Source organism: Rhopilema esculentum, chromosome 5, assembly GCF_057945365.1.
Source record: "Rhopilema esculentum isolate cy_ngs chromosome 5, ASM5794536v1, whole genome shotgun sequence".
In the NCBI taxonomy this organism is placed as follows: Eukaryota; Metazoa; Cnidaria; class Scyphozoa; order Rhizostomeae; family Rhizostomatidae; genus Rhopilema; species Rhopilema esculentum.
In genome coordinates, this window is record NC_142819.1 from 604,231 (window position 1) to 625,606 (window position 21,376).

At 34.6% G+C, this 21,376-nt stretch overlaps 2 protein-coding genes across 7 annotated transcripts in view; both read right to left on the reverse strand.

Annotated features, from left to right (window-relative positions):
• Positions 1-1,474: 1,474 nt before the first annotated feature.
• On the reverse strand, positions 1,475-17,608 carry LOC135690052 (uncharacterized). The gene is made up of 19 exons (XM_065207500.2): positions 17,047-17,608; positions 15,674-15,742; positions 12,258-12,331; positions 11,111-11,180; positions 10,223-10,338; positions 9,850-9,971; positions 9,614-9,692; positions 9,112-9,279; positions 8,896-9,000; positions 8,450-8,555; positions 7,719-7,842; positions 7,287-7,418; positions 6,843-7,054; positions 6,117-6,186; positions 5,734-5,893; positions 5,186-5,335; positions 4,076-4,166; positions 2,716-2,814; positions 1,475-2,608 (listed from the first exon to the last, which is right to left on the reverse strand). The coding sequence occupies exons 1-19, from the start codon at positions 17,425-17,427 to the stop codon at positions 2,528-2,530; spliced, it is 2,409 nt and encodes an 802-aa protein (XP_065063572.1). The 5' UTR covers positions 17,428-17,608; the 3' UTR covers positions 1,475-2,527.
• A 1,385-nt stretch (positions 17,609-18,993) lies between these two features.
• The window catches only part of LOC135690047 (uncharacterized), a 38,133-nt gene continuing 35,750 nt past the window's right edge, over positions 18,994-21,376 (reverse strand). For all 6 annotated transcript variants that reach the window (XM_089108692.1, XM_089108690.1, XM_089108691.1 and 3 more), the window contains 3 exons: positions 20,435-20,710; positions 20,120-20,228; positions 18,994-19,517 (listed from right to left, as the gene is read on the reverse strand). In XM_089108692.1, the coding sequence (XP_088964818.1) occupies positions 19,303-19,517; positions 20,120-20,228; positions 20,435-20,710 (600 nt within the window). In that variant the 3' untranslated portion in view covers positions 18,994-19,302. The remainder of the gene's footprint in view (positions 19,518-20,119; positions 20,229-20,434; positions 20,711-21,376) is intronic.

Below are 21,376 nucleotides of genomic sequence, written 5' to 3' on the forward strand. Positions count from 1 at the left end.
ATCGGGCTTTACTAATAATCCGAAACATGTCGCCATTATAGTTTTTTGCACAATCTGGGTTTTCTAGCAAATGCTGCCCGATAGCAGAATCGCAGGTTTTAGTTGTAATTTTAGATTTGCAAGACCGAGGTGGCTGTTCTCTTTGGGGATGGGTTTTGTTTCTAATGTAAGATGGAACATGTTGTTTTATCCTATCCTCCAATCTTTGGGTGGTGCGTCCTACGTAGCCAAAATCACACTGGCACGTAAATTCATAAACAACAGAACTTTTTTTTGTGGCAAGAACGCAGTCGTTTTGAATGGACGGAAGGGCCTTTTTTGTACTATAAACAACACGTGCAAAGTACAAATAGTAATTAGTAATTAGTAATTAGTAATTAGTAATAGTAATTAATATAGTAATTAGTATAGTAATTAGTAATAGTAACACGTGCAAAGTACAAATAGTAATTTGCTTTTTTCAAAGCCATTTACAAGTTTTGTACCACCAAAAGATTGTTTGAAAATGGGTTTTGTTGCATAATGGGAACGATTTTGCTTCCGTGCCATTGGCACAACTCAGCTACACCAAAAGAGAACCATGACGCTGTAAAGTATGTTCTGGAGAAAATACGTCATAATTAGCATGAGTGGTTGATGTGTGTCGACGTGAAATGTTAAACACTTTTTAGGGACAACAGTCTGGGTTTACCACGTATCCATATTTTCTGTGTATGTGGGACAGTAGGGACAGAGCAAAACATTACACAAAAGAAAGAGTGGCCTGCACGGGAGGAGTTGTTACCATGCAGAACAAGGAACATCATCAAAGAGCCACATCAAACTCAGCTTGATCAGGCAATTCGCAAAAGGACAGAGCAAGGATAGTTATTGCTTTGAATAAACACTCGTGCCAAGTTTTTCCAGGTTTGACAATCGAGAAATTGAAAGCTGGGATCTTTGATGGTCTACAAATTCGTCAGCTCAACAGAAATCCTGAATTTAAAATTCAATGAGCAAAGTGAAACACAGTCAATTTCTCAACACGACTGTTGCTAAGCAAGCCGGTTGGGCAAGAGCCTTTAAACCAAATGATGTAAACTTTTGTAGAAAAAAGTTTGTATTTTTCTCCTGTATTTCAAAACTGTATTCGACGATTCATACACTACCGAAAAACGAAAAACACGAGTTTCCTCTACCATCACGCTTATTCATTTTACCGTAATCATTTCACCTTCCGTGCCATTATCAAGTGTTACATTTTCAAGCTTTGAAATATTTCACCTTTTTTAACATTAAAAAAAAATATGGTTTGGTAGAATATATTTTTGCAAAGATATTCTTTGACGTGAAGCTAAAAAAAAGTTTTGTGACAAACTTGATCAATGCTTTGAATGCATGTAGATGCATTTCCTCAAACACAATGCTTCAACGATTTAGCTACTTCATGGTTGAAAGCTAAGATTTTATTTTCAAGAAATAGTTTAGAAGAAGAAGTTGATACAGAAAAAAATTAAAATTATTGATATGAATGATTGCATATATTAAAATAGAAATACATTATTCCCATATCACATTATAATATAAAAATTTGTATAAATCTTAAGAGCTACCATGAATCAATGTCAATCAACCAACTGTTTACCAGCAATGAAATACAGTAAACATATTTTTTATATAAAATATTTGTTATACTTAAATACTTTGAGGTGAATGAATTAGATAGAGCTATTATATTTTAACACTTACTATACTGTATAACTAAAGTTTCTATACATTTTCGAAATGTTCTCGCAGAAAGATATAAAGTGGCCCAAAACGAGCAGTCACTTGCATTAAGGTTCAGTGATTATAAGTGGTGCGATCAATACTTTCTCTCAAGGATGTGCAAATAAAGGGTGCAAGAAAAAAACTTTATGAACAGTTGCTAGGGTCATCTTATAAAATAAAAAAAGGAAAAATACTGGAAGGTGCTTCTCTAGCACTTGGACCAGCTTTCTCTTGTTAATTCTTCACACAAAGAAAAAAGCTCAAAATTGATAAATCCTGGGGCAAAGAGCAACAGATCCTAGTTCATTGGCCATTATCAGCTGCAGTATAGCATAGGTATAAAACACTGACAACCGCTTTTCTCCTTTTGAATGCGAGATTCCACTGCACAACCACTTTTTACAAAAGAGGGATAATCATTAGAAGAACGGTGCGATCTATTTTCTATTCTTTTTATAAAATACCTGAACTTGAAAAAACTCAAGAAATTCTCGTAGGCACATTTTATGGACCGATGTTGCCTTTATTTAAACTTGTAAAACAGCCTCGTGTTCTGACGCTCTTATAAAATCTTGCTTATGCTTGCATTATAATTTTATTGTTGATCCTACAAACTAGAAGATAAGTTTGAAGATAAGATAAGTACAAAAGAGACTACAAATCGTCTATGAAAAGAAAGGAATATATTTGCGAGACTTTTCTTCAGTTCTTTGGAAGGTAAAGCGTGACTATATCATACTGCTGCGTTACTTTTCACTTCCAACTTGACAGGATGTTTTCATTTAGATTCAGATAGCCTTGACTCAAACCACGTTTCGAACTCGGTTTTATCCATCGCCACAATCTTATCACGAACAAACTGGAAAATAACAGAGCAGTTAAAGACACAGCTAATAACTGTATTAAAAGGCAAAATCTATCTTTGACAGAAAGCTACAGAGCAATGTAAATGGAGGAGTTGGATACCTCGATAGCTGCACTGATGTCAGGGTGGCAGAGCTCCCACGGCCTTAGAATCGATAACGCCTTGATAAACTGTACGCTGCTCACTTTTCTTCCTTCCATCTAAAGTGCAATTAAGATAAAACTTGCATGAACTCTGAGTTATCACCTTGGATGAATTAACTGAAACCTAATTGGACGTTTATATCCATTAATACAGCATGTTTTAGCAAGATCCTTCTCTATCTATCATCAGTTAAATTTTAGTTCCAATTCTTGAATGATCAAAAAATGGGCAGCTAAACAGCCATTAAAATATATTTTGCTGCTTAACTAGAAACGAAATCTAGCACCTGTGATTCAATTGAAACGCTTCACTAAAAATAGTCACACAAAACAGTCACTATAAGAAAAATTTGAAAAAAGTTGCTGTTATTTTTCACCTCTGTGCACCAAACAACAGGTCGATACAAATTAAGAAGAATAATAGCCAACAAAATAAATACTATTCAGTAAAAATACTGGACTTAGCAGCTATTAAAACTGTAAAAAAATTACTCTCATGGCGATGAACGCATCCGAAAGAAATTTTTGTGCACCAACTTCGACAGTTTTACACGGGAAGGGTAAATTTTCTTTAGAGAGTCAGTGATTTGTTTACATTTTAATCACTCTACCAATCACAACCCACCAGTGGAAAGTTTGTAAAAGAAACTCGGTTTTTCATTGCTTGGAAAACAGTAAAAATTTTCGACAAAAAATAAGCTCTACATTTATTGAATTTGTGAGCAATTAGACTGTGCATCGTTAGCAAAACGATGGTTTGTGTTTTTTCTATCGAAATCCCCACAGCTAGAGCTGTTCGCATGACTGTTGACTTACGAATTGCGACCTCTAATTAGCTAAAAGTTCTAAGTGAATTTGATTAGCTTAAATGTACCTTTGCTTAATGACATATGGAAAATATAGCTTTCAGGTGCTTTTGAAAAAAATCTAAGATTTTTCATTGTATATATGTGATAGACTTTTCAAATGAGACATCTGTGATTAACTTTAGAAGCCAAACGCAATTAGTAGCAACCTGTAAAGCCGTCCACTTGATAAAAATCTGCAATCATGGGAAAATGTGAAGCAAATTTGCATGTTTACCGGTCTTTATAAAAAACAATCTCAATCGAGCGTTGTTCATGAATATAGAAAGTTTTCGCGAGTATAGCCTTTGTACGTTAATTTCCTGCAGATCAGTCACATCGAATATCTCTAAAGTTCTCAGAAAGGGCTTATCGACTCACTTTGTTTCTAGCAATTATCATCAATGCAAATGAACTCAAATGTGAAAAAAATTAATTTAGGAGGAAAGGAGATTAGGACTTGTATTACATACCGAGCCATACTTTGCAATTTTATCCAACACAAGAGCATTATTCATGTCCTCGCGAATGCAAGGAGAAAGATTTTCAAGGAGGCTCTTGTACCTGGAATACAGTTTAGGGTACAAAAAGTTTCCAAAAGAAAACAAAATAAATGCATTATGTCTTAAAAAGGGGCTTCAACAAAACTTTCTGAGCTAAAAAGTTATCTTATTCATTTGTGGCAGACTGTTCAGTTTGAAAATGAATATGGTTCAATATCTGCCGGCGAGGGAAAGTTTCTGGTTGCACTTGGCAAATGTTTTAAACAAACGTCACTAAATATTGCAACTTGTCCAGATCTTTGATTGATATACCTTCAATTTGTTATGCCGGAAAATCCATAGCAACAAATGTCACGTATGGTTAGCTAAGGACATTCTGTAAATTTTTCCAAACATTTAATGTCAATATTGGAAGAAACTTTACAGCTAAAACGTGAAATTCTAAAGACATGTTTCCAGACTGGTTGACCTATAAGAATATATTTATACACTGTGCAAATATATCTCAAGATCATTACAAAAATTTACACGTTGCATTTAAATTGTTCTCCTTATCTTCATAATAGGATTGCCCATAAAAGGTAGCATAAGGTTGCATGGGCAATGTCTGAGTGTTGACCAAAAAATTCAGTGCTTGTATAGAAAAGAGAAAATATTCAAAGATGTGATAGGAGAACTATCCATTTACAATTATTGAGAAAGAGCTGTGACAAACATTTTTTCATAAAACCATTCAGGTAGCAATTCTTATTAATCTGCATAAACAATTTCCAAAGCCAATACAGATTTGAATCTAAACTAAAAAATGCGAGTAGATAGATAAAATTGTAACCAATTTGAGGAGATCGTTATAAAAGGTCGCATCAATATAAAACGAATAAGAAATTATTGCTGAGGACGTTCTTTTATCTTAGTGATGGGAAATAGTCAGTCGAATGATGACAAATAATCGGGTCTCAAAAACAGTGGATAAGATTGTTATTCTCGGACTATTAAAGAAAAAGGAGACAACTTAATAAGAAAATAAAGCCAACATCAAATTTGAAGAATTATAATCCGTTGCTTGCAAAATATACGTACCATGAACACTCTTCTGAAAACCTTGCTTTTTTCTCCTCGTCAGTTTCGACTTTTAACCTACTTTTCGATCGCATAACACTTATTGCCTTATTTACATCACTCATGATGCGAAGAGAACAAAATTTTCTTTCCATTGATTGCACACTGGTCCTAAACAAAGTAAAATAGAAATCTGTACGTGCAATTGGATGGTTTCAGTTTATAATTAAGTCATTCGTTATACATAAATTACAGACATAAAGTGCAAGTTAATTAAAAAACAGCCATCACTAAAAAAATCTCCGTAGATAAAAGTGCAAATCTCAAGTGGAGGACACTTTGGCGAAATAAACCTTGCATCAGCAATAATCAGACATAAATAGCGCTAATAAATCCAACTAGCGCAGCGCTTAACAGGTGTTTTAAAAATATGAGCCTGTAATATAAATCATACAAATTGTTTTATAAAATTGGAAAATTATGATGAAAAAAACTAAACTTACTAGGAAAAAATAGGAAAACATTTCTTTGAAAATGATACAAAAAAAAGCTGGAAGTAAAAACCTTACTTTTCTCTTTGCTCTAAATTATCATGCAGTATCAGAGCTTTTTCCGCAGCAAGCTCTTCGAATCTCTCTTTAAATTTCAGTGGAACATTTTGATTCTCATCGATTATTGAAACTTCGCTAACACCAGTTGTTTCTGTACCAAAGTGATCAAGACTTTTGCCTACCAAATAAAATGAAGCTTTTATCATGATAGCATTCAATTCAACCTTATCTTATCAATGAAAAAAGAGACACAATGCGAATACTTTGTTGCTTCATTTCAATGACTGCTTAAATCATAATTTTACAAAGAAAATGGTTTTAAAGCAGAATCGAAATTGGATTAATGATATCAAAACCAAATCCAAAAATCTTGATATAACTTTCAACTTTAAACCTATTACCTGTCTCTGGGATATCGCCTGGAAATCCCAAGGATTCCTTCCGAGACGTTTCTTTTATTGTCTTCTTATTCTGAAATTCAATTCAAGGCATAATTTGAAATTACCTAAGAAGGCTGGAGACTCTCCACTGTAAAGCTAGTAAAAGCATAGAGTGTAAACTATCTGTCTAAAAACAAATATACGCTATACATGGAAGGAAATGTGGTATTAACAAATATACTTGCTAAACACTATAAGAACATTAGGGGGATAACCAGTAAGGGATTTAAGATCTTATACTTGTAATTTGATGCATTGAGAGACGCACATTGACTCATGGATACTGTTTGCTTCGGGGACATTACTTTAGTGTCCTTTATCACTTTAGTTTCGAAGTGAATACATGGGCCTAGGATATTTATTTTGAAATGAAACAGAAAAAACCTATAATTAAAGTATAGAAGCCATATATAAGCAAAAGCAAGCTTTATATAAGCAAAACTAAACTACTTGATAAAAAAAGGAGGACAGCCGCTGCCATTACTGTGACTGGCACCTAATACATAAACTTTTGTGGAAAAAATATTTTTCGACGAAATAAAGACAAATTTTATAGAAACAGTCTAAAGACCTTCCTTAATGCCAATTAATGTGCCAAGGCTGTGCAAACTAGAAGTCTGCATGAAAACATTTTGGTCTTTCTAAGTTTCTAAAATATACCTTCCTTTCAAAAATTTTCAAATATACCTTTTTTAGTTTATCGGTAGCAGATTTCGCCGCTGCCAATGTTACTGATGATGATCTGGCTTTGTTCAGTTTTGACCCTCGTCTACCAAAAACATTTTTGGCAATAACAACTTCTCTAACAATGAAAGCTTTTTCTTTCAGGCTGGGTCCTGATACTTGGGCTTGCTGCGTTTTCGCCTCTTCTGCAACTTGAGCTAGAGTTGGTTTTCGTGCTAAGTTTAAAAAATAGCTATTCGTAAAATAGAAGAGAGATATGAAAACATGGTTAATGACATTTCTGCAAACCTACCTACATCTCCCCCCCCCCCTCACAAGATTCAAAATTCACCACAAATTCGTTCCCCAAAGTGATGAATTAACTTTAGACGAACGTACACTTTATAATCAAGACTGAACAATATTAATAGTCTTAAAAGCTATGCAACAGCACGAATTAAAGCTTACGATTAAATCGTCTTTCATCAGCAGAAACTTCATCTCGCTTGAATAAAAATCCTAGTTTGCTCAAACTCCTTCCTCTTGACTCTTCTTTGCTTGCTGGCATGTGAGATGCCGAAGTGCTAGCTGAATCTTCGCCTACAACGCAATGGTATAGAGGTTCAAAGCACTATTGTGGGATCTTTAACAATGGTCTGAGCTTGTGATCGAATTTTAAGGTAACCGAAGAACAAGGGTTTGTCGTCTGCAAACATTGGTTATACGTCATATAAAACCTAATTTTTTTGAGAGCAATGAACCTCTTGGAGGGAAAGGAAGTTCATCTAAATAGCATCAATGAACATATGTAGATCGGATGACGGAAAAGGAAGAATTTCCAAAGATCACTGACAGTTTAAAAGGAATTCGAAAAAGTGTAGAAAGTTTCAGAAAGCTCACTTAGTGAAGAAAATTTGAAGCCTGATGCCTGTGTCGCATTTGAAGCAGCCGATATTCTTCGAAGTGCATTAGGCGCAATTGATATTCTTCTTTGCAGCAGACCACCCCGTCCACCTGGCTTTGACTAAAAGGATTGAATGAATTACTTTGATTGAAGCCAAAATCTTGGAAAAAGTGCAATGGAGACAATAATAGAGTACCGAAGTGTGACGTCATCAAAAATCTATTTTTAGAATTTATTTATCTTAAAGAAAGGCATAGAATACCACTGAAAAGCAAAATCACTCAGATGCCTTCAAAATTGGGCGAGATGTTACCAATAAAAGAATTCAAGTTTGCTAGCGGATTACTACTTATCTGGCCTTCTAAAGGGGAAATAGCCTGATGGGGAAAGGGCCTGTGCTAATGTGGCAATACCTTCGCCAAATTGTGACACAATTAACTGATTTTGGACATTAAGAGGTGTTTTATAATGATCTTTTGGGATGAATGGTCAAAACTGAAAAATTTCAAAATCAAAATTTTTTAACGTCATCATGTTATGATGATACATCGTTCATATTTCAAACTAGAAAATGCATTTCCCAAACAAACGTTTTATCTAAAAAACATGTAAAGATTGACATCATTAAATCAAGAGGCCCTGTAAAATTACGATACAATGACAATATTTCCACGACAAGCAGCTTCAGAATGTAGAATGTGTAACGGTGGTTCACAAAAGGGCATACCCTTGTGAATCTATTAGGATTTCTTAAAAAGGCTGTCCATATTGGGTCAACGGCTTTGTCTCTATCAACTTTCCATTGTGCTGTGTGTAGATCTTGCTTCAAATCTCTGGAATTTAAAAAAATAGCAAATTTTTATAGAAAATACAATATTAATATAAATACAAATATTTTAAGAGATGTACCACAATTGGCAAATAACAACACAGTTAATGAGCACCAAAAGAATAACATAAGAAAACTAATCATGGTGATTTCAATTTTTAATTAACACATATGATATAATAGATTAAGTAATCATATGTGAAATAAAGCTACATATACAACAAATAACCTGTTCAGATAAAATTGCTTAAGATTAAGTCAGGAAAAAATCAAAAGCTGTGAAGTAATGATTTCGCTTTTTGAGTGAAAATATGATTTATTTCTCTACAACAATAACTTCATACTTGAGTTTCCAGCATGTAGAAATAGGCGGCATCACAATATTCTGGTCCTGTGACATTGCCTCTAGTATCCAGTATAACGCACATAGCTGACGAAATGTATACTCTCTGCAAAAAAATGGATTTATGTTTATGATTGGGCATCTTGTACAAGCTGATGCTCAAACAGTTGCTTAAAGAATTTTCTACAGGTATAAAACAAGCTCATTTTCAACATACTTGGATCCAGTCTCGTAAAAATTGACGTTGGTGAAAATAGGAGAAAATGGTCTAGGCATGGTTATCTTGTATTTCTTGCTCCTATTCAGTTTGTTTTTAGCAATACGGCTACTGCAGTTTCCAACAGATAGAACATCTGCATCATTCTTCTCTTGAAGATGTAAGGACCTAAATCGAGGCAAAAGTAGATAAAACTAAGTTGCATGAAACTTCTAACAACGCAACAAAATTGTTTATACTAGTCCATCATTCGTATAATTAGTATATCTAGAAATTGAAAAAAAGACAGATGATTATACAATGTAATGTAAGAAGATTACAAGCCTTAACAAATACGGTGTAATTGACATAAGAATTATTAAACAACATACGAAAGGCTATTGTGGTATAAACAGAAAAACCGTTCTATATTCAACAACTGGCAAACACTGTAGCACATGAGATTAACCGCTGTAATGTTTTGACTACTATAGACTGTAAGTGGTAATAAAATAACAACTACCTTGACTTTGGCCTTTCATTCAAACAACCAGAATTTTTTTCCCCATCACTGGTATTCATTGCAAGCACTAAATCAGTGGCTAAAAAGATCAATAATGTAGTCAAAAGCCTCAAAGTCAAACGGATCGTTGTTTAAACAGGCTTCAAAAAGTTAGAAATATAATTATAAAAAATTTAATGCTGTTTGAGATCTGGTAACAATTTATCCTTGTTATTTTTTACTTTGAATCTACTTACACTCTATTCCACCATTTTTGAGAGGAATTTCATTCTTCTCCTCGTGCTCTTCTGTGTGCAATTCAATTCTTGTTAGTTCTGTAGTCCTTGTTTCAGTGAGAATGTTGTCATGTACTAGGGAACTAAATAGAACGATCTTTGATTGTGATGAACAAAAAATTTTGCGAAAAAGTCATAATTAGATACTTTGAAATTACAACTAGAATGATCAACTTTTCGAAGAGAAAAATCCACAGTAAAAATTATGTGTCTTGATATGACGGTCAAAAATATGATACTTATATGAATATGAAAACGAGAAATGAAACATCACAATTGGTAGAGCTGAAAGCAAGGGAAAAAGTTAAGTTGCAAAGAGGGTACTATTTTATACCTGACATCGTTACTATCCTCAATTTCATCCTCAAAATCCCAATCTGGATCATATGGTCTCATAGACTTTTTTGCTTCAACTTCACTTTTAATTCTGCTATATTCCTCTTCAATTGCCTGAAACAGTGCAAAAAGTATCTCTTAGTGATAACAGACTATTATCAAACAGCGAAGTGCTCAAAATTAAGTACTATGACTACTAAGTACACGGTGCAATTGAAATAACTAACTCCAGCAGAACGAATTCCTAAACAGAAGTTCTATTTTGGATATCTTTCACAAAAATACACACGAAAGCTATATGATATAAAATAAAATGTATTTTCTTCTACCGAAAAAACATAATAACCAAAATATAATTATTCGATCTTTGCTTTGTTCAATTTTAAAGTGGATTTACATGAATACCTTACGTTTGTGACTACTTGATACCTTAGAATATTAATGAACAAACAACTTTATTGAAACATACAAGAAAAATAAAAATTGGCAAGTTAACACTTTCTAAAGAACAAGGTTGATTAATCGTCATTCACATCACTCTCTACTTGAAAATGTTTATAGCCAAATTCCTTGAAGGTGCTGTCCAAACGCCTTCTACTCCGATGTATTCTCTATTAATTTGAACTTTCTTAACATACAGGAGAATTAAGAACACAAACAAGGATTTTTCAAGTCACACTTTGTTAAATCATCTAAAAATATCTTGATGGAAGTCACAAAGTCAGAGCTGACACGATAATTTCGACACAACCTTACTTACAGGAAATTCATACATAATTTTCTCAACCTGATCAGATATTTCATTAAAAAATACAAAGTTTATTTGTGGTATGTAATAACAAAATTTAAGTGAAAATCCAAAAAAAGACAAAAAGGCAGCAGATACCTTTCTGTTCTGTTCCTCCTTGATAAGTTTGAAAAGGCCAATACCCAATTTAACTTTGTTCATTAAATGCCTGCAGAAAAATTTTACCCGGCTACAATTTTCGATATTGACCTTACATATAGCGTAATGTTTTATATCTAAAGGTCTGATAAATTGCTAGATAAACTCTTTGATAAAGTGAAAACATGACGGAAATTCCATTGACTCTCTTACATCACCACTAACAATGGCATACCGAATTTCCTTAAGTGCGGAGTAACAAAAGGCTTTCTAGATTACATTAACTACGGACCTTGAGTTGCTGAAATGACAGACAACAACCATTTGAAGATACAGGTGGTTGGCGAAACTGTCAGATTTCGAGTTCCCTATCAAGTGCAAAGGGGCTTAGCCAAGCGTAATGAAGATTTCCTGTCAGGCACACCGAAAGGCAGCCAAAATTAGTTGGATGGGTAGGTGATCTAAAGGAATTTCAACAAATTCAGTTGATGTCAGACTTGCTACAGTCTCTCATAGCAGGAAAAGAAATTATAGCTGGATTTCAGCAAACGGTGCAAGGCCAGATGCCATTTTTCAGCAACATAATGCAAGACCACTGAAATATTTTCATGAAGTCATAGACACCCAGCAAAAAGTGTTTGAAAACCAACAAAATATAACATGAAGAAGTGTTCGAAAAGTAGAAGCTGTTAACATTGTTAGCTGTTAGCAATTGTCAAAAATGCTTGCCACTTTGAAGCTATTTTAAAATTGTGTCCGCTCAAACGAATGTTAGAAGTGTTATGATAATCAAAAGATTGCAATTAACATCAAATTATTTAGATGCCTGATGATAATCATAAAAATGCCATGTGTATTTTATGCTTATTTAGATTTTATTAATGTTGGAAACTTTATTATTATGTTGAAATATGTAAGCAATGAAAATAAAAAGATTTAAAGTTTGGAACAAGATTGCCACACACACTTTATTAAACACAATTAGGGGCTATAAACACAACCTCAACCTCTGGCACAAGAGACTACAGATAAGTTATAGGGAATTATTATTTCCCTCATTTGGCAACAACTGGATTGAAAAGCAAAAAGGCAAGTATCGTGGCATGGTAATGTATAATAAAATAAAAAACCAAAGTAATGAAATTACCTTCCTTTAGTCAACTGGTCTTCTAATTTTTGCAAATTTTCAGGCTTCGGGTGTGTGATAGTGATAATATCTTTCTGAAATTTAAGGAAAACTATAAAGATATCAACTCAAAAATTACAGAGAATGTACCACCTGTGGTAGAGAGTGAGTTTGAAGCAACTTTTAAACAGAGGAAGAATGCGAAAGCTCCAGGAGAAGACGGAATTGTAGTGGAATGCTGAAAGCAGGAGAAGAAACATCTGTAAAGATATAAGATCGCGCAAGGAAATTATGGACATTGTAAAGAAAGCAGATAAACTGAAGTTGTAATGGGAAGGACATGTGGCAAGAATGGAGACAGGAAAAATTGGCAAAGAAAGAAACGGGATGGACACCACTCAGAAGGAAAGAAGAAAAGTCAGGCCAAAGGGAAGATGGCGTGATGACCTACAGACCATCGTTGGTATCACGTCGATGAGAGAGGCACAAGATCGGCAGAAGTGGAAGGGTCTGTGGAGGCCATTGGCCTGCAGTAGCCTGCAGTAGCCTGCAGTAGCCAGCAGTAGCCTGCAGTAGCCACAATTTGATAAGCGATTGGATATAGACCTCTTTTAAAAAATTTCCCCTTGTGCTATTTTTAGACTAGGGTACTTGTGCCCAGACGCTACTGTTAAAGAAACCTTAGTGTTAGCTGTACAGTAGTGAAACTTGATAAACCCACAAAAATTGATTTGCTGAAAAAAAGATTGGCCAACTGAGAAAAACCACTGGAGCTATTATTCGACTAGGGTACATGTGCCCAGTTAACAGAACAAATATCATAGTAGCTTCCATAAAGTTATCAATTCAGCCGTTAAAGTTGACAAGCCTACATAATTCGATTTGCTGAAAAAGGATAAAGTTGCTCCGCTCAGAAAAATACCATTGTGCTATTTTTAGACTGGGATACTAGTGCTCAGTGCTCGAGACACATTGTGACGTAAATTTCCTTACTGTTAGATACACGGACGGGAAACTTGGCAAACAAATACAATTTGATATGCTGAAGAAGATAAAAGTTGTCCGCTTACTGCTAAATTCCCCTTGCGTTTTTCTTAGACTGGGGTACTCGTATCCAGATCTAGCAATATGTTTTCGTGGTAACTTTCTTGTAGTTAGCTTATAGCCATGAAATTTTCTAAATGTACACAATTGGACATGTTGAGGAAACTAGGTGATAACCTTTAATGCTGTAATGTGTCTTTAAGCGGAAAATATTGCCTCTCTAGGTAAGAGAACTATAGAAAGTAACTACGTAATTGTTTCCCCACATGAACACCGCAATGTGTGTTGATGAGGCAAACCACAAAACCAGCCATTTTGAACATTTTCGATCAATGAATTCTTGCTGAAACAGAGAGGCCATAGGAAATTTTGGCAGTCTTCTTAGGTGGTGCAGCTTTTGCTCATATGGTGTCTCCTTTCCAGTTAAAGAATTTTCCAAGATTACGCTGACAACAATGCAGCCTTGTTTTTTGGAACACTTCTTGATAATGGCCAAATTCAACAGCTTTTTGTTTTTATTTTAGTTTAAGTTCAGTTTAGATAAAAATCTATTGCCAGAAACCTGGAAAAACGTCTTGAGAGTTGTTGCAAATAAAATGTGAGCTTCTCAAAATGCTAGGAGTTTTGTCTATCGTCATCAAAACATAACAAAGAAGACTAACAGCTATCGTAGGCACAGCAATAGAAGTGGTTCTTACCAATGACAGATCCTTGCAATGGTCCTTGCAATTACGAGGAAGATGATACTCGACATTGTGCAGGACAAGAATTGCTTGCAAGAGAGACATTTGAAAATCCTTCCAAGAATCACCAAGAATTCTATTTAGACCAATTGTTCTCGTTCCACCAACGAAAGACACATTATATCAAAACTTTCTGAGGACTGTATTTCCAAGTATTTATGTGATAAAAGGAAATTTTGCAAACAATCTTTTTGGGGAACAGAATTTAAAAATGGCTTAGGAAAGTAAAAACTATGAAATATACTTAAGCTTTTCGTCTGACACTCGTCGAAAACTCTATGCTAGAAAAAAGATATACACAGTTATGGATCGAAACGTGGGCAACCTCGACAGTAATGTGCTTGCGTCTCTAACTGGCCCATTTCCATCCATATATTTCCTTGCGTAGAATTTTCGGGTCTTTGCTCTGACGTTTTATTCTCTGAAGAGTGACGAAAAACTTAGGTGTGTTTCAAAATACTTGCTTCTTTCAAAGCCATTTTTAGAGATGTATTTCATTATTCCAATGCTCGTTTCCAGCTTTGAAAGCATAGCTCTTTCAATAATTCACTTGGTCCATGTTGATGATTCTCTAATGAGCTAACCTTCAAGACTGCATGCATTGATATTAAATTAGCTTTCTGCGTGGTAACTGACATGCACAAGTGTGAAAAAGAAAATCGAAGAAGCTATGTTTGATCTGTACAGCCGTATAACCGGCAAGTCTGGGGACAAGACTGCCAAAAGATGTAATGCTGCCTGATGCAATATTATGATACAAAATTATCTGCTTGATGGACAACAATAAAGAAAGTTCAAAAGTACCGAGCGAATTGAAAAGTTGCAAGTGGGAAAAAGAAGCTCACTTTCAAGATCTGCCTTGAGCAAAGCTCTTTAGCTGTATTTCAGAATATAATATGGATTGGCAGCGGAAGGATAAATAGTTATATGTGTAAATTATTTCATAAGGTGAGTGGATTTCTTGAAAGCAATGAGACAATTCATGAATGGCCTTACATTGGAAATATTGCAAGGGTTATTTTTTACCTAGGAGACAACAACCTTTTTCAGCACATCAAATTGAGTAGGATTACCAGGTTTTATTGCTGTTGGCTAACTATATGGAAGCTATCATGATTTTTTGTTGTGAGGACTGGGCAAGAGTACCCCAGTTTAAAAATGCATAAAGGTAGGTGATCACTTTTGTCTAATTCAGCAAATGAAACTGTTTACCCTTTTACAGTGAAATCAATTTTATAGGGTTGTCAATTTTCACAGCTGTATAACTAACCATGATATCATGTTCAGTGGACTGGGCACAAGTACCCCAGTCTCACAATGATGCAAGCCTGGGTATTTCTCAGGTAGCAAACTATTCTTGTTATTTTCAGCAAACCAAATTGTGTAGGATTAGCAATTTCACAGCTGTATAGCTAACAGTAAAGCAATTATGACAATATTGTCTTCGAAGTACAGAGCACAAGTACCCCTGCCTAAAATTAGCACAGGGGCCATTTTCCTAAAGGTCTATATCCAATGTTGTTGCGAATATCATCTTTTAGCAAGTTTCATGCTTTATCTCAGTTTGTACGATTGCTGAATGTCATGACACTTATAAACCACAAAACCTTGGGTTAGGGATTTTAAATGTATTTATTAGCCATTTCGTACCTCCTTCTGGGCATCATTGTTATCAATCTTCAACTGGTTACTTTGCTCTTTGTCTTCATCCTCTTGACCCTTCAAAATTACAGATGGCAAAAAATGAAAGCAGTGGATATTTGTTAAAAGAGAGTTTGGTTTTCTATTGGCTCCATATAGAAATGTTTCTAGTCAATAGAGTATGATTCATGGTTCAAAAACAGGCCAAAGCTACAATGGCTGCCAAAATTAGTTGGAACACTATGATTGTACTTGTATCAAATGCATATTTTTCAGTTCATTTCCCTATTCAAGCAAACCAATCCCCCTTCCCTCCCCTTGAATTTGTTGGGAAGGAAGATCAACACTTTGCTTAACATCGGTTATACAATTCACTGTCTAACTTACATTTTTTGTCACTTTCTAGCCAGAATCCAACATTGTATGGGGGGGGGGGGGAGAGAGAAAGAGACATTGAGTAGGAAAAATGAAGGGACTGTTCTAACACCTTTGTCAGGCATTGTACATGTCAACCTTCAAACAAGTATATAACATCGAAGGTCTGATAAATTTTGAAAGGATTAAAAATATTAAAGATATCTCTCTCAGAAAAACAGGCTAGCAAATGTGAATAAACAGGTAATCCAATGTAGTGAAATAGAGAGTAAAAAAATGATTAAACAAGCCAAATATTTCAAAAGAAAACTCAATTAGAATAAAATACTATTTTACAGGCCAGAAAGGCACAGAGCTCTTAAGAGGTATTTGTTTATGGTAAGAGCTCTTAATGGTGGGTCTATACAACAACAATTATAGATTGGAATTCCATCATTCATGACTTTTAATTTCTGCTTGATTATTTTTTATTGTTATGAAAATTCCTCCTCGACTCCATGCCTTGTACTGAACAAAAATGGTAATTGTCCTGCATTACCTTATTGGCAAATGGCACCCCTGTTTGCAAAGTATCTGATTATTCTGATCCATAGAAAATCAAAACAATAGATCAGAATTCCATTTCAGCATGCAATTGTTGCCTTTTGTTGATTTGTGAAAAAGGCTCCAGTTGAATAAATATAATTTCTTTTCTTTCCCTTTTGTTTAGTGACAACTTGAGTCTTTTGTTAATACTGAGTAGGCATTTTGTCGTGTTTTAAATGTGGCATCAGTGTTCTTATAATTCATTGTTTATTGTTGTGCGAAAATTTAGCACTCTCTGCCTCAAAAACAGAAAACCTTTTGAGATAAGCACATGTTGGGGAAAAAATCAATTACATTGTTTTAAATTTAAAGGTTCTCAGATTCTTGGTTCTCAGAATTTAAAGGTTCTCTGATGATTGTTTCAAATTTTGAATTTTTATCTGTACGACGAAGCTAAAGTTAGATTGATTTTAATGACAAACCTCTGTATTTTCTGTGATGCCCTGTCCCAACGACTTCAAAATCAACTCCTTTTCATTCAGTATTACTTCTCCAACTTCTTTGTAGGGCTTAAAGTTAACAGATCTGTAACCGCAGCTACTTATTTGATGTCGTCGCCTGTCATAGTTTTGCTTCACAACCTCTGGCCTTGCAGGACTCTCGCATGTGTACACTGGAGTTGAACATCGAGCGGTTATCCGTAAGCCAACGTGAGATGATGTGGGCATTGGCTTTATACCTACATATTCCCTAACATCATTAAAATCGGCAGGCATTTCAGAATCTGGCGTCCACCCGCCACTGAGTATTAGTTTGCCACCATTTTGTTTTCCCTTGTTCTTGTCAGTAAATGAGCAGCACATGAGTAATCACAACACTTCCCCGGTTGTGACGGTTACCTAGCAACCAATTTTTGTTGAGATGACAATGATTTGGTGTAGGCAGGTAGTGGGCCAATCCTGTTCCGCATTCTGAAACACAGGCAGGATTGTTTTCGCCTGTATATAGCCCCGCAAAGGATTTAAATTTTCTACAACAAATCATTTGTTACATTATAAATTATGCGCCTATAGATGAAAAAACAATAAGGGAAATAGTATTTTAGCATAATAGCATCCTACCGTAAATATCGTTCTATTAACTAGTCAATTTTTTTTTAATGTTGTTTTGTTACATACGAATACATCACCGTGGGCATGATGCTCGAAAACTTTTTTGATTTATTTTCATATGCCTGTCAGCACTTTTCTAACTACCTGAGATGTAACTTTTGACAATAAAATTTTATCTTGACAAATTTTCTCTTAACTATTAGCATCTTGATAATTATACATTTTAGGATTAATTGCTGAAAATATGAAATGAAATGGAATGAAATGAAACGAAAGGAAACTTTCACAAATATTTATAAAAGAGTTAATTTTTTGGTTTACATTAACTACAAATTATCAGCTGATAAGAATTCGGACAATAAACTTCGGCGAAAATTCTTTGGGTCATCTTTTTGAATTTTCAGACAAATTAATTTTCGGACAAATATTAACTAATCATTTGGATGCTCAAAGCAAATCCACAGCAGGATATTGATTCACACATGGTTTTAAGATTGTTATTGAACTCTCGAGAAACTTTGACAAATTTCCGACAACTGAAAATACGACAATGTACATTATTCAGCATCAACAGCAAAAGCTTTCTGTTCCGCTTTAAAACTGAAACAGGCCATCACTACAAATTCAAAAAGGCAGATATGTTTACAGGCTTTATAAGTGAGAGAAATGGCGTCATATGAGTAAAATTTTGCCTTTTCTGTCAGAAAATTCTAAATGAAACATTCTGTAAGTCATTGATGGACATTCATTTCTATTCACTGCCTTTTTAATTTCAATCAAAATCAGGGGAGGGGTGGCCCACCGCGATGTTGGCCTCTTGAATTTCTCTTCCTTTAAGCTTTTATCACTTGTAACACCAGATTTGTGAGAAAAACAAGTGAAATAAGGCACCACGCTGCCTCTACGGCAATCATTTCCAATATATTATAAGTGATGTAAAGAAGAGGCAATCAGCATCAAAATGGTGTGCCCCTCAAAACTTGATTTTCCCGGCTCATGAAAATTTCCACCACTCCCCTGATCTTAACATATTGACTATGATCTAAACAAACAGCAAATGGCAAAATGCATCTACTTTGGAACTCACTCAACGAATGAACACAGAGTTAACATGTCCTAAACTTAGTGCCACATAAAAATAGTCTTGGCAATAAAACGCAAAAGCCTATTTTCCAAGTAAAAATTTGGAAGCCAATCTATATTCTACTTTTACGGAAACTTGGCTGTGTCACAAAACAGAAACAAATGATACATCAATGGCATAAATCTGTCAATTGAAAAAAAAGGAAAAACAAAGAACAAGAACAGAATGCAAACTTGAAGCAAAATGGTTAATTCCATTTAATCTTGTTATTGCTTTATATTTTTATTACAAAACTCTATATGCAGCGAAAAGTTTTTTATAGACTTTATAAACAGGCTACTGTTGGCAAAAAGGTATAGCTTCTTGCACATTTCTTGTTGCTGAAGATTCTGCATCATCAAATAGCCAGTATTGGATTCAGACAGATCTCAGAACTACTAATATATAAAACTAATTATCTAAAATGTTATAGGATAGAATATTACCAAGCTTGTGTTCTAAATCTCTGAATCTCTGTAGAGAAAGATTTTCTTTTCGATTCCTCAATTATGCGCTTTATCCACTTCACAGTTTGCTTCGAAGGCCTTGTTGTTAAAAGTAGTTGAAGTTGATTCGTCGGGATCACGTGGTGTTATCTTTTTTGTTGGTCTTTTCTTTATTTTGATGATTATGCAAACCATCAAAGCAGCAAAAACTGCAGACCCGACACTTGCCAACACAATCAGTAATGTCAAGTTTTTGCTACTTGCAGTGCATTCTAGAAGGAAAAGGGAACATCAATAAAAAAATTGCTCTCGCAAAAACGATGTTAAGTCGAATTGCAATGAAAAAATAACCTTGTGAAAATGTTGAAAAATACATTTCAAAAATTCATGTTCTCTCTCGTCATATTCCACGGCATTAATATCCGTATATTGATAGATATTAAGATCAATTTTTGCCGTCTGCTTGATAGAGTTTAAGAGGCCATAAAAATATTGAGCATGTCTGCCGGTTGAAACTTCTATGGAAAATGTATTGTTATGATTGTGTTGATAAATATATTGAGGATGCCACTGTGATTCCTGATGTGATCAACAGATAACTTACTAAAAAATAATTGGAATTGCGGAAAATTTAAAAAAGCTTCGCACCTTCTTTAAAGGTAGGTACAAGGGCCTCAGCTGTTTTTGCCAACATCAAGAATAGTTGATTTAGGGCTACATATAACACTTTGCATAACAAAACAAATTTGAAGTTATAAGATAGCATTAATTTTCTTGAAATCCTTAAAATTGTGATGTGATTATATTCCTCAAGAATTGAGTGTGCTCAAATTACTATGGTAGCATATTTGCACGACCTAAATCTAATACATACCAGTTGAAAACTCAAACTTGTTTAATGATGGTTTGCACACAAAGCAAGGGTCTTTTGAGTATTTTTCGCCATTGAGATAGCAGTGACCATTCACGTTGCAGGTGTTTGGCTGCAAAATGAAGATGTACAAAGTCTAATAGCATCACAAAAACCTCTCAAAAAAGACTCATACCAAATCGAATGGTAGGTCAGCAAACTAGAAAGGAGCTCAGAAATGCTATGGAAGAATGTTAATTAATTGAATCAAATCGCAGTTTGCTCAAATGAACTCTTATGACCATGGTCTATTCAAGCAAAGAGATAGATTTAATGTACCTTTAAAGAGCATTCTTTGGTGGTGGCATTGCATTGCATACATTTGGAGTCGTAAACCGTGTATTGTAGCCTGTTACTGCTGAAGCGATTCCCATCATTTGACACTTGAAGGCGATAACTAGCAAACGGAATGCCCTTTGAGCTTCTAGGGTCACCAACAGTAGAAACAGGGTGGTTGCCTAAATCGCACAGAACCTCACGAAAACTGAGTAGGTAAGCTGAATTGAATTTCCGCTTTCCATTTTGATCATTTTTACTCCCATCTTTTACTTCAACCTGATAAGCAGAAGATTTCATATCTTACAAAGGGATGATAATCTATTTATAATTTAATCATAGATGAGGCTCCTTTAAGACGTCTTCTAATTATACATCTTATTGACAATACATCAGCCTATGAAACACCGATTTTAGTTGCACGTTTAAGGTTCTACTACGCTATAATAATAATAAAAATGATATTCTTTCATATTTACACAGGTTAATTTGTCCAGTAAGTAAATTACTGTTATCAACCAAAGACCTGTATGTTACAAAATAAAGTTTACAAACTTAAACTTTACACAGATAAAAGCTGAAATAATTACAGGATTAAAATGACAATCAAGAAAATGACAGAAAATCGAAGTTTGTGTCTTTGCTGGATGCTTTGAATCTTAAAAATGATGCTTCAGTTTGCAAGCTATTGGGTAGGTTATTAAAAATCTTTGCTCCCTGGAACAAAAAGGTTTTACGCCCAGTTTCTATCCTTACTTTTGGGATGACTAAACTTTTATTATTTTTGCGATTATTTATTTTGTGATTGTTGCTCGTGAAGTAATGTTCAGATGCTTTCGGTGCTATGCTGTTTAAGCATTTAAAAACTTCTAATGCACATAGTTTGTTTCGAACATGCTGAATCATCATCAGGTACCATCTTCTATCAGAAGGTTGGCTACCATG